The sequence below is a fragment of the Echinococcus granulosus genome (genome assembly GCF_000524195.1).
Source record: "Echinococcus granulosus chromosome Unknown EG_S00175, whole genome shotgun sequence".
Taxonomy (NCBI): Eukaryota; Metazoa; Platyhelminthes; class Cestoda; order Cyclophyllidea; family Taeniidae; genus Echinococcus; species Echinococcus granulosus.
The window spans coordinates 95,724-109,759 of NW_020170555.1; the positions used below are offsets into that span (position 1 = coordinate 95,724).

The 14,036-nt window shown below is 41.7% G+C and overlaps 2 protein-coding genes across 2 annotated transcripts; both read left to right on the forward strand. All coding sequences in view use genetic code 11, as the record gives it.

Moving 5' to 3' along the window:
• Positions 1 to 822: 822 nt before the first annotated feature.
• EGR_09921 (hypothetical protein) lies at positions 823 to 1,212 on the forward strand (the record flags this gene model as incomplete). The annotated part of the gene is made up of 1 exon (XM_024499170.1): positions 823 to 1,212. The coding sequence occupies one exon, from the start codon at positions 823 to 825 to the stop codon at positions 1,210 to 1,212; it is 390 nt and encodes a 129-aa protein (XP_024346424.1).
• A 12,171-nt stretch (positions 1,213 to 13,383) lies between these two features.
• On the forward strand, positions 13,384 to 13,689 carry EGR_09922 (hypothetical protein; the record flags this gene model as incomplete). Its single annotated transcript, XM_024499171.1, has 2 exons — positions 13,384 to 13,470; positions 13,519 to 13,689. 2 exons carry the CDS (start codon positions 13,384 to 13,386, stop codon positions 13,687 to 13,689), a joined length of 258 nt encoding a protein of 85 aa, XP_024346425.1.
• Positions 13,690 to 14,036: the final 347 nt, after the last annotated feature.

The following is a 14,036-nucleotide window of genomic DNA, read 5'->3' on the forward strand; positions in this document are numbered from 1 at the left end:
AGATGCTTTTTAATTTTACAGGCACGAAGATGCAAAGAAAAGGTCAATTTATTTATGGTCTCCTTGAAAAAAAGATAAAACCCTGGGAAAATGCTGCAACACTGCCTGGTCAACAAAGTAATTCTCCTACATCCTAGAAATATCAATTCGAAAACTGTTGATCTTAAGACTTATTTAAACTTAGCTGAACATAATCTTATTATATTTACTGTGAAATGTGATCTTAGAATATTTTCGCACACATTGGGGTGTTTGAAGTGCGAACTTTTTCTTCGAACGTATGTTCTTTTGAGTATAAAAATATTCCTGTTATTTAAATTAAAGTGAAAGCGGAAGGAATTTTAACCAATTTGTGTAATATTTACTCTTTGGTTCCTTAGCGTACATTTCAACTTCGGAGATGCAAATAAATATCTAAGTCTAAGATAATTTTCCAGTTATAGAAACTTACTACCCCAACTTGCTGCATATAGTCGTACCGCATTTTAGATTTTTGTTTGCAGTTTTAATTTTTAGGGAGAAAAGCAATTGTAAGTGCCATTTACTGGGGCTAGTGGTGAATTTATCTGACAGATTGTCTGCTCCTGGGCTTCTTATGACATTTAAAATAAAATAAATGAAACATTTTTAGCCATAATTTCTAACGTTCTGGCTTTCTGATGGTAGGTTGATTTTTTCTAGGACAAACTTGGCCAATATTTTGTTATAACTTACTAAATGAAGAACTTCAACAGATCACCAACTTGATCTATTGGTAACGATGCTGCTTTCATTCTGCAGTATAGTTTGTGTTGGGTTGTCCGCAAATTTTACCAGTTTATAATGTCCGGTTCAGGAGATAATGGTTGTGCACAACAGGGACCTGAGGCATCACATCCGGGTGCTTCGAATGAACTTCTATTGGAATTTCTCGATAGTGTTATGTACAAACGTTTCGACACAGCCCTTATGCTCTGCAAAAAAATAATCGAAGCTGAACCTGACAACTATGAAGCTCGTGCATTTCTTCCTATGCTTGAGGAGGCTAGTGCATTAAAGTCAACCGGATACTTTAATCCATTAGACACCTCTTCTTCAACTGAATCCGGTGAAAGCAGTGCAGAGGAAAGCGAACACAAAAAGGAGCGTCGCAACTCTTCTTCCTCTTCAGATGAATGGGATTACAGCACCACAACGTCAGATTCTGATGATGCTTCAGAAGATGATGGGTAATACAACAAATATGTAATTGTACAGACACTGGTAATAACTAGTGTGCTTGCGTAATGCAAATTCCACTGTATTTATGTGTCTTGTACTCTGCTGACCGAAGAAAGCATTTTTGTACGTGAAATGTTTTACGGGATTTACGCATGCTAAAGTCAACGTTTTTTTTACAATAGGATACCGAGCTCCCAATATCATTGCGGTACAGTTTATGTGGCGAAGATAATGTTATTGCTTAGTTATTCCTCTGGAAATTTGGCTAAATATTAAAGTGGAGCAAAGTTGAGCTTTGCTTTTTCTGAAAGAATATTGACTGAAAGACTTCAAAAAGTTTATTTAAGTGGCATGACTAAAACTAATTTGAAATAGCAGTGAATAGTTCTAAGTGAAATAAATGTTTGGGGTTACTTTAACCCCACTGTAAAAATGAAGTAATCTAGAATTAGGGAGGAATTGTGCAATCATTTATGAGTGCTTAGTTTTCATTCCTACAGCATGCCATTAAATGAACCATTAACAGACCTTACTATCTTTTAAGCTGTTTTATACATTCCGAATGTATATGTCCATATTTGAAAAGTATTTTGGCCTTATTTTGGTGGACTAAGACATTTTGGATATATATTTCCCAAGTAGGAAGCCATAGAGTCTGTATTTGTTTACCTCAAACCGCATATTTGCATTCATTGGATGAAAGGCAACTGAGGAAAAAAGGAGCTGTTTTTTGCAATTCTGTCTCCGATATTTCTGCAAAGAAAAAGAGTCTTTCGCCCCCGGCCAAATGACTGTTCCCAGTCAACACTGCTCTTTGGCTTTTTGGACAGAAAAGATAAACACCCTGGTTGTGCGAAGTCTCATTCATTTTCCCTTTGGTTACCTGATTTTCAAAAAAACGGAAAATGCATGAGAGGTGAAAATTTTTCCCTTTCCCTTAGAAAAAAGTTCAGTTATTGCCCAACTTTAGTAAAGAACTAGAGCCACTTTAGCAGAAGAGGCTGTTGATGGGGCTATGGTCTGGAAAATGTCACCAGTGGATAGGGAAAATGGAGTAAGTTTCCGTTTCTTTGACTGAAATGGAATCAAATTTCACCCAAATGTCTCCCATAAATTGGCAGTTATATTTATGTCGAGGGTGGAGACTTGTTCAAACTTAACACAGTGGAGGAAGAAGGGCACTTTCTACGCCACGACATTTCTCGTGACACGATTAGGGGGCGCACATGACATTTACGTTATCACGGCAAATCACCATGGTCCACTTGCCCGCTTTTTTGCCTCTGGAGGTAATGTGGTGGAACGCAGCTGGATAGGCGACCATTGACGCAGGCAATCGCTGCAAAACAGGCAAAAGAAGGCAATGTAACACCTCTAAAGCACTTTTTTTCAACTGCGAAGAATGCTGCAAAAATGTTAAGGTGGATCGAGTGGCTTTATCACTTCTCATTGGCTTCCTCTCATCTAGCTGCCAGTTTTTCTCTGCCATAGTTAAAATCACCAATTAAAAGGCCAATTTCTCACATTCTCTTACAAGGTTTAAAGCAAGTAGATTCTCAAATTTTTTTTTAATGTTTTAGTACTTTTACTTAAAGCATCCTTTTTGATGAAGAAGGGTTGTCATATATCATCATTTAAGGTAAAAGTACAAAGAGGGTGTTAACGCAAACCCCTCAAAAAAGTCCTTGGCTTCGCTAGATTGTTTAGTTAGAAGGTAGTGTCGTGACAGTTGATTATGAGATGACAACAAGACATATCTGGATATTTTAGAGGCAGGAATCAAATAGAATCCTCCTCCCTAGCACACTTTGAACGTCATTGGCAGCCTTAGAAACACGGCAAGAAGTTGGGTCACTGAAGGATTGGGAGTAGCATCTAATTTTGGATGGAATCCATCCCTCACTTTCAGATCACCATCGATGATTTTGTCAATGATTGTATGGCACTTGGCATTTATCATTTTACCGTCTGCCTCTCTGTCTTCCATCCCAGCGTGCACTAGGCCTCCGTGGTTGCGAAGTTCCGTAGTTTATTGGTCAGGAAGAATTCATCTCTTGATCACTGACCTGGTGACTGATCTTGCATCTGCGTGGATGGGACGTACAGGAATGGGCCTCCCACGCCACACACGCCTGATCGTCTCAGAGAGGTTGACACCGTGGAGGACTTGAAGTCGCCTGTGGGTACGAGTTAGTACACCATAGTTGCCTGGCCGTCTACCTTCCTGATGGACGGCGTATGTACTGGGCTGGACTGGCCAAAACTAAACTGGAGTGGACTAGCCCAGGTACGGCATTACTGCCAGCCATGCAGGACAGTATCCGAACACTCTTCTCGCCGCCCCACTCTGCAGTACCGCCTCGATGGGGTGTTTTAGTAGAATTTCTAATAGGTCCTAAAAGCCCGATGCATCCATTCGATGCCTTACTGTCCATCTACCGCGTGTCTCGTGGGATTTAATGTTAAAGTAACATAATTAAGCAGAAATCTTTTATTCTTATCCCTTTGGGAGAAAATGGGGGAGTGGGGAGAGAGGGGCGCGGAGTGAAAATGGGAAAAGGGGGTATGGGAATGAGGCAAGGCGATGAGGAGGAGAAACAAGCTTCCCTTCTATTCCTTCTATTCAATGAACCAGTAATTTGAATAGCTAACACGTTTCCTTCGAAATTCCTCACTTTCAACCCCCGTATTTTTAAATCTTTTCCACATTTTTTTTGCTGACAAATGGATTGAGGTCTCTGAAGGTGAGTTCTGCCGGAAGATCTAAACACTCTCTCGCTCATTCGACTTCAAACTCTAACGTCGGTAGTTGATATAGCAGCCGCAGCATTAGGAGGGTGAATTTCGGACCTAACACTGGGAGGGGATGAAGAGGGATGGAGGGAAGCTGCCAAGTAAGGTAAGGTTACCCACTCTCACCCTCCAGCCCTCATCTTATGACCTCTCAGATTGTGCGGTTGATCATCGTGGAACAGTCAGGACGCGGCGGTTAAGAGCTAATCTTCAAGCGATGAAGAAAATTAAACTTCCATTGGAAGAAGAATTGAAAAAATTCCTTTTTATTTCCGCATTTTATTACTCCCAAAGGAGAAATATACATAATCCACTTTCTTTTTCTCCCTTTTTCGTTTTATCGCCTGTTTAACCTTTTTTTGGCATCTTCAGTACTGGGGCTTCAGGGGTAGTGGCCTTTCAAATTCAACCATCCTTCCCTACCTCCGCACAATTTTGAAAGAAAAAGGAAAAATCTAGGCAAAAACCTTTTATCCACAAGCATTCACGTAGCTGGATAAAGTGTCGAGGAAAGAATGAATGAGGAGCGACGATTTTATCTCTTTTCAATTCATTCATGACATTTTTCACAAAAGTCTGTATTTTCGGCTATTTTTAATTCTCTGAAGAATATTTACTGCAGAAGGTAAAAAGAGGAGAAGGGAGAAATCCAACTGGCAAGTTTTTTTTAATGGTAGTGGTGGTGGAGGAGTATGTGAGAGCCTACACTTAGACATTTGGGCTCATTAAATTGGATACTCGCCTTTTCTCCGAAAATGAAGAGCTCTGTGCCTTCTGAGTGCAGAGCAGTTCTAAATTTTGCAACTTTTTTTCATTTTGAGGTGATATATTCTCTCCCTGCTAAAATACAAGGCCAATCTGTCATCAATCAGTAGTAGTTGCAAGGAAGTTGGTGTCAGACAGGACCTTTCCATGGTCTGGACACGAAAGGAGACACAACTGCGTTGACATTACATTCAGAAGTAAGTGAAAGGTCTCCCCTTCACGATTTTTCAGTCATTTGATGCGCTTATTGTGTACGGATTGGGCCAGACACCGTTAATCAAGGCGACTGACAACAGAGGTGGAGCCTGCATGGACAGACCTGTGATGATGGAGGCACCAAATACCCCAGATAATCATGAATCCCTCCGTAAAAGATGATTTCCTCTCACGGTGGTACCTTGACCACAACCTTGGCAGCCACTCCTGTGGGCGTCTTGCCAACGCATGGCATGCTCAGCCGATCCTAAGTAATTGACGCATGACCTGGGAAAAGGACCTTCAAGTGTGACGTGGTTTCAGTTATTAGTGGCTTCCGCAGGATTCCATTTGACTGGTAGTGGCGGAAATGGCTTTGACTTCTTCCCAAATCCTGTCCTTTTGGTGGTTGCCAAAGTAGGCTTCTGCATTATTGAGGTCTGGAAATTAATCCAAAAAATCAAGACGGTTAGGTCTCTTGAATAGGATCCGCTCAAGACCTTCTCTGGCGTCGTTTCCAACATCTTTAAGACTACAAGCTTGCTCAAAGGCTCGACTGTCCCGCATGTTCAAATGGACAGTTGCTCGTGAAGGACAGACAAGGTCTGACAAGACGTTTGTTATCATAAAATGGACAAAACGATGGTGGGTAAAACACGTGGGAGGGGCGATGGCTACAACGAGCTAACAATAGACTCTCCAGGTAGTCCTCATACATGACTTTTTTCATGAAATCGTTGGGAATAGCAAACAATAGAAGAATATGGCGCCATCCACTGCTCCGGTTAAGGTTGTTTCTCTGTGCTGCCCCCAGTAATAGTCCACGGGTCTTGTAATAGAGGCATAATATAGCCATCCAGAATCAAGTAGAACTTGGTGCAAAAGTAATCATGAACTTTGTCTGAATCTACGTTTTTATTTGACAAAAATTCACTGACTTTGGAAGGCCTCTTGTAACAAACAGTGACTTCTCCCACGCCTCGAAACACAAACAGGCGATGTCTAGATGCCAAAAGTCTACACCCAGTCACCTACGCTTATAGCCCCCTATGGGTGTCCCTATTGTCTACCATCCAAGGGGGAAATAGTGACCTGGACAATAATGAATGGGGAATGTGGAAGATGTGGGTGAGGAAAAGGGTGACCGTGAGGCATTGCCTCACACTCCCTTCTTCCTCCCGTCCCCGGTGCAAGATAGGGTCGTCCCTGGGGTAACTGTTGAGGTGTTTTGGGGTATGCGATCACATGCTGCTGGAAAATATTTTGACTTTCTTCTTACTAAACAACTTGGCCTATCCATTACTTACGAAGGATTTTCCTACCTCATACGCTTTTCGGCTATGTCGTGCGTAGTGGGTCCTCTGTGGATTGTATGAAACTACAAGGTGATGCACCAAATGCGCACACACAGAGTAAGAAGAGTCGCCTTGGGATGGAAGGGCACCTACCTTGGAAGTATGGGGTACGCATAATGGGTAGTGGATTGTGTGGAAGCGATAGATCTTATGCTTAGTCCCTCCTCTCAGGTCAGTCAGTCAATCAGTATGCAACTTCACTAACAGTACCTCTCCCTTATAACCCTGGCCAAGCGGATCAGAAACACCTAAATAGTTGATTTTAAAAATTGTAATTGTCTCTTTTTATCCTTCCCTGTCTCCTACCGTTCATCCTGACCCCCATCTGACCTCTGGCTCACACTTGACTAGTCGTCACAATTGCAATGCCAGCTTCCTGAATGATGTTGATGCAGTCTACTGAATTAATTCCTTACGCATGACTAAGTGCTCTTAACACCTTCCCTCCATCTTTACTTTTCTCATCTTCCCTCTTGTGACGTTCTGTGCCATCGCGTGACGCATCCGAGGGTCCAGATAAATCAAACCACTTCTGAGGTGTCAGCTGAACCACTGCCACTCTTTCCAAGACCGACATAACCGCAACCAATACGGCAACGAGGAGGAACTTTTCCACGTTTGGAAGAGCGGCTTTCTGTGCTTCGTAATGAGCAAAAAAGGCCTTTCCAAGGACCTGCAAGCAAAACCATATCTCCACCACGGGTCGTACCCAGAACACCTCGATTTCTTTCTGCCGCCCTACTTAGAGGCACCTCAGCAACAAAGCTCGACTAGTCAAGTATGCATTCTTAAAAATACCTCAACAATTAAAAGTTAGAAGTGTAGTCACATTCCTCCCAGAAAAGGCGAAACATCTTTTCAACCTATCCTGCACTAATCCCTCACTAAACATGAAATCTCCTCCTCTTTTTTCCCCTTTCATTTTCATTCGCAAATTGATGGGTATCATGGTAACCCTATCCGAGTATAAAATTACCCATAAATTTTGACCTTTTCACAAAGAAAGTAGGCGGAAAGGGACACTAGTTTTGTCCCGGGAAATTTTGTAAATTGTGGTGAAAAAGTTCTCCAGCCACTGTTCCAACCGAGGTAGCCTGTTGGTACCGCAGTAGACAATAGCACGTTATCTAGCCAACTGATATCTCTCACTGTCATGGGTTTTTTTTTGACTGCCTAGGTAGTTAATGGGATTTACTTGGTTGTTCACTTTGGGCAAGGTGTGTGTGTGCGTATGCCTGGGTGTCACAGTAGATGGAAGTAGTTGGGCGCGATAATCAACCACGAGGGCTCTTCAGGTGGGGATGGTATTTTGTACTTTGACCCAAGAATGCAGCCGTCATACCTGAGATTGGCCAAAATGCCCTTTCCTAGGGAAAATTAAATCAAATTGCCTTGTAGAGGAAGAGGTAAATGGACACACACTATGAGGACCCATTCAGGAGAAGCCAGTGTACAGAGTGGCGTGCCTTCTGGGGGAGGTCTACGACCTCGACTACTGTAAGTATTTCGGGGTTTTTCAAAGGTTTCACCTTTCTCGTCTACTTTATGGGCGATTTAAATGCCTGAAAAGGCACGCTCCTGATTAGTCTGTAGAACGGACAGATGGGTTTCGGGGCCAGGACTTAATCAAGACACGATAAGTAGACGAGAATGGAACCGTCCTAGGCCTTTGGTAACTAACCGTCGTGTATCGCATCCTATGGCAAATAAGGACGTCTGTGTTGAAGTCTTTTCCTCCCAATTACTGGGGTTGGGAAGTTGAAAGGATTTAAACTATCGTGCGCCTTTGTAATATTAAAAAAGCGATGCTTTTTCTTCTCCCTATGACTTTGCCTTTTCCTCATGTAACCCCTAAATTCTCGGTTTGACTTGAACACTATTTATTTCCTTAATTACTACTTTTTTGTAATAAAAACCAACTGTTTTGTGGGCAACAATCCTCCTTTTTACCTCTACGCGGACAAGTAATTCATGCATAAATCCAAAATTGATGGGGGAAATAAAATAAAACAAAAAGAAAAAACTGAAAATCCCTTGCGCATTTCCTCTTGACTACGTCAATCTAGTTAGATGACAAAACGTTACCTGTGACAGGAGAAAACGTAAAATACTTTTCGACTCTATTCTTTTTCTCCTCCCTATCTCCTCCTGCTCGTCTGCTTCAACTCCATTCATCATGTTCCCCTCGAACGGGTACACATTTTAATGAGGGTGTATTTCGTGTTGGAAAATGAAAGGTCGCTTCAAAACAGCCAAATGTTAACCAATCTTTAGCAGGCTATTTTTTAGTTTATAATTTAAAAATTAATAAGACAGCGTTTAAATTGGCGTGGTTAGGTCAAATTGGGACTTTGTAAGTTACACAAGGAAGGGAAATGAGATCTGATGTTCTGAACTGCCTGAATGACTGGTTAGGCTGCAAGCGTGAGCATTCCAGGGAGACGGCAGGACAAATTCACCTAAATTAGATGTTTACTTTCTGCTGGACAGTCACTCGGTAGTCTTCTTTCCCTAAATTTTCATGAGTTGACAAGGCACTCTGGCCCATCAACACAAGCTGCACGGTGGTATGGTTGCCTGCCTGCCTGTCATCCTGTGATGGACAGCGCCTGCACCAGTCTGGAGTGGACTAGCCTGCCTCTAACTGGCCTATAGATAACCCTGGTGCTGGATAATAATGGGTCGTAAAAGTACGTCCTTGGCCTTGACCACTGCATGTAGTGACGTCATCATCCCTTCATCCCTTGTATTCTTCGTAAGGATCATCTATACTGATTCTAAAACTGTCTTCTTCTTCTTCTTCGTGAACCTACCACGAATCCAACACTGTATTAGGTACGGAAAAATCATGCTTTGTGAGCACGTGGTGCTCTGCAAACATAGTTACCAACGCCGAGGTGTTCATTTCCTGAAGGCTGAGCATCAGGAAGCGTCTGACATCTTTTTGTTTCAGGCTTGATGGCGCAATTCGAAGGTAGTGAAGAATACATACTTCTTGGGAAAGAAGCTGGACTAGTGAGTCAGTCGGAAGAGAGTACCACTTTCTCAACACAACAAGGGATTTTCTTTCTTGTGTCACGGCAAAACTTGCTTATGAGAGTTCAACCTCAGTTGGTATGGGACCATAAGCAGTGCATTATCCTTGTTCTCGCCTTTTCTCTCCCCCATGTTCTCCGCATCATGCGCCGGAGGCTTGTCTACTAAGCGACCATCATCTTTCCCTGGCATAGATATTAGACACTGACAGGATCACAGAAGAATTCAAATAAAGGATTGGAAAGTGGAAAGGGGATTCGAAAGTGGCGTAGCCTTGGTCCCTCCTGTCACCCCGAGGGGGACGGCTTGATGGTGTTGAATTTCCCACAAAGCTCGCACCCCGTTTAGAGAAGGATAAAAGAGGATTTCTTTTATTCAAAACCGCAACATTTGAATTTCACTAACGCTTTTTAACGCCCTTATTAGGCGGCATCTTGACCATAAAATATACTACTTAATAAGAATTTACCCCTTTTGCTTGCTTGTTAGGCACTTTTTATACAAAAGGGATAAATAGATGTTCACCTAAATGCTTTCGTTATTATTTTATTTTACCTTGAAATATCCACTCAATTGGTTAAATTTTGTGGAAAAGTAACACCCACTACTGGCAAGTATCAAATTTCGCCTCCGGAAGTACGCAACTCGGAGGCATTCACAACTATTTACGATCCCATCAGAAAGAATCTGGGAGGCAGTCACCAGATGGTGAAATGTAATCATAAAGGACTACAAGGAAAGAGTCTGTGGATGTGAGGGGTACCGTCGCTCTCCCTTCCATCTCACAGATAAGGTGTAACTATTCTCTGGCAAAAATTTTGCGGTGATTAAAGGAATGCGGTCTGCCTGTAATGCGCTGTGATTTACGAGACCTGCCAGCTTCCCCAGAAGGTGATTATCTCGAGCACCTTCAAGCTGTTCCATAATGCATGGAGTAGATAGGGGAGCAGATGTGGGGGGCTGTTTAATGTATGGTCTTCAGCGAATGAGCACCTTGAAAAGAATAGCTGTGCCTGCAGGATACCACACACTCGCAAAGCAACTCCAGCCACCTAGGAATGGAGTGCTGGATGCGTGATTTGGCAGTGGATCTATTGGTTGCCTTACTTTGCAATACCAGAAGTCTTCCTCTCCGCTCCAGTCAGCCCCTCTATGTGACAGCCAGTCAGCAGGTGACACCAACTAGCCTGATTTCTCCGATCTTTTACTTGCAGGCAGAAACAATTGCTTTGTAATCATTTACATTGTTCATGACACCCCAATGGCATGTCACAATGTCAATAAAGGCACACAAACCCCTGTTCTGATTAGAAGCAGTGGGGTCCCTCTGAAGCTGATGCATCTATCATTGGATAGTGCGCTCCATGATATGGGTTGTTAGAGTTACTTGTGGACCATAATTTTTAACCCAAGTCAATGTGGCAAGAATCCGAACCTCTTTGTAAAGTAGACAGGTTTAAATCACGCACAGTAAATTTATCCAGGACTTTTGTTTGTTTCCATGCTGGCGGCATGTAGCTACAATTGCTCCCGATCGCATCGCATTGATGAACTAACAGAAGTGAATGCATTTTAATGATGTACACGAAAAAAGGGGAATGCATTTTACAAGTTCCCAATCATGACAGCAAGTCGGTGTAGCAAAGAAGTCTAAACAAATTCAAAGACCTTTTGATCAAATTATGCTTCAAATGGGGCATGTTTTCCTTCTGTGTTTAAACAATTGGGATTGGTGTGGAAAGTAATTTCTTGTAAAATTATCACTGGAATGAAAGATGGCCTAATTGATGCGGCGGATGTGTGGACTTGCAACTGAGAATTCGCAAATAAGTGGATGAAATAGTTAACAAACTGCGAAGAAATGGGGACATACTGTGTTTGGTGCAATGTTTTCCTGGCAAGTATGCATATGATGAGTGTCTAATCACCCGTCAGGCAGGGAGGAGAATGAACACAACGCCTCAGGCATCTGTTAACAACAATTACAACATAGTTTAAAAAGAGGTGACATTGTTATATATTGGAGGTGGAAAGTACCAGTTTATTCTTGGACCACTATATTAATAAATTTGGCGGATTAATGCAGAGAAGAGTCACATTTCCCATAAAGTAAGTCCTGAAATCATAAACAGTATGACATCATTCATTTGACTCAAAAGTGACGCTTCATTTAGGCTAATTTACCTATAGAGGCAGTTAAATAAACAAACACACAAACAAGCTTCCTCTCACAACAGATCCAAATCATTTTATACAATCTTTTACAAAACAAACGAAGGTGGCGCAAATATGGGTTTGTTTTCATTACGGAATTTCTAGATTGGAGGCATTTATCAATCCTCCCCCTTTTTCCGCTTTAGCAAAGTAGACTTGACTTTTCTCATTACAGTAAATTAGGATCTTTCCAAAAGCTCCAGGAAGTGTTCCTGATTCATTTTTTATAAAGCACAGTTTCGTGTGCTCTAGTGAAATGCGAAATTTCCCAAAAAGGGCATTTATTTCGAAATTCAATGCAAAGAGGCCCTACCGCACGCTCTATTTGTGAAAAGACTGCTTCATCAATGACCAGCGCATTGCCTTACTGAGGAGAAAATTTGTTGCCATTTTATTACTCCTTATAAGATGACTCTGTACTTAAACAGAGAATGTACCACACCCATCACCACCGATGTACTCCTCATTATGCATCAATGAAGAATCGGCTTCATCCGCACTAAACAATGACAATCGTTGCCTGACTTCCAGGTGGACTTAAAAAAGATTTTACATGTTTCCAACTTCTTATATCAAGCATAAATACCCAAAACAGAATAACTTATTTATTTTACCACTGTGCGGTTCCGATTAACATGGAAATATTCAGAGTGCCAAATTTAAGGCAATTTGGACAAGAAGATGACTCTATGACTACTACAGCTATAAGAAATAAAGTTTCTTTGTGAAGACAGTTGTCTTTTCCCATTGCCAGCAGTGACTCGCTAGTTTGCTCCATGAATAACATTAATACATTCAAACTTATTAACAAAATTTTATGCAATGTAAGTAGGAAAGAAGGCTTATTTTCACCTTTTTGTTATCTTTTAATTATTATTAGTAAGCGTAGAATGTGTAAACGTTTGAAGTTGCTAGGGTGATGGACTCAAGAAGTGGGGGTATAGGAGTGTTCCACCAGGTAGTGGTTGGAAGTCTTATCCAATCGCTTGGTAAAACAAAACCTAAGAATTGTTTTACAAAATTTAACGTTATCATATTTCCTCAACTGCATTAGGAAGTAAACATAGTGGCTGCTTCATTGCAGATGCTGAAATTGGTCCCAACGATCCAGTCCCTTGAACTCAGCTGCCGTAGCCTCAAAAGCTCGACAAGGTGACACAAAAAGGGGTTGTTTTGTGGGTGTTCTTGTGCTCTGAGAGGGTGATATAAGTAACTTTGTGGGAAAAGGGGATTACTAAGTTGTCTGACGCTTTCCAAATCCTTGACAGGTAAATCCTCGCTGAGCTTTAGATGTCTTCTAAAAATATTGTTTCGAAGAACGGGGAATTCTTTCCTATAAAAATCGTTCAGGCAGAAAAGTGGTTCATATTGGGAGGGTAAGTATCGTGTAAAAGGGAAAGATTAAGATTGTTGGGTTTCGTGAATAAGGAAAGTTAAGTAAAACACCTCTTGCGGCTCCCTCGTCGATAGAGGGACAGGAAAATTCCAACCTTTTTTTGAAGACTTCCGGAGAAAGATGTACTACATTTCTTCCACCCTCTCCTATCATCTATAAAAATCGGGTTTTTTTTGTAACCAGTCATCCCGCCTATTTTCTGCGCCCACCAGAACAAGTAATTCATGTGTAAAGCCAAATAACATGTGGGGAAAGTAAACAAACAGAAAAACAAATATTACACGTTTGTCTTTTTGCCTTGTCAACCTGGTTAGATAGCATAACTTTGTTTTTGACAAAGGGAAAATTGAGGAAAATATTTTTTTGCCCTTCTTTTCGTTTGCATTTCTTCCTCCTCCTTAACTTCACTTTCATTCATGTTCCCTTCCAATGGGCACAAAGTATTTAGGGGATTCGAAGGCCATTGCTCATGCGATGTCCGACTTTGACAGCGCCTTCCATCTTCAATGTTTAGACGTAATAGCTAACCAGTAAAAGTAGACCTTCTGTTCCTCATGTTGGAAGTCACTTATCGCTGCCGCTAAGGCAGCTGTCGGTTTATCCCTAATAGTGCTGAAGGATCGGTGGACCGTCACCATCAACCATCTTGGATTCATGGTGGAAATCGAAAATAAGGGAGAGATGTGCCATTCTCCCACAGGCTACACGATGGAGTCCATGGTGGGACGTTTGTAGGTTCATCTGACCTCAAAGAGCTGTTATCAAAGATCCAGCTTTAGTTGATAAAAGGGAGTGACATTTGTTAACAGGCGTTCGCATGACATGGTTGGCACCTTAATATCAACAATGAAGAATGACATGACTAAGAGTTAAATAAATGTAGAGCATCGCTTGAAAGGAGATTGTAGCTCTTCTTTGAGACTTGTTGAGGGGCTTTCAACCAGCTCGTCAGCATGTCATTCGGGTTTTACAGATGTGTGAGATGAAAGTAGTGAACAACCATCTATTGGTAGTTCTTAGGACCCATCCTTATGTATTGTGATGCATGCACCAGCAATTGGTCCTGCTTCCACAGCTTTTTA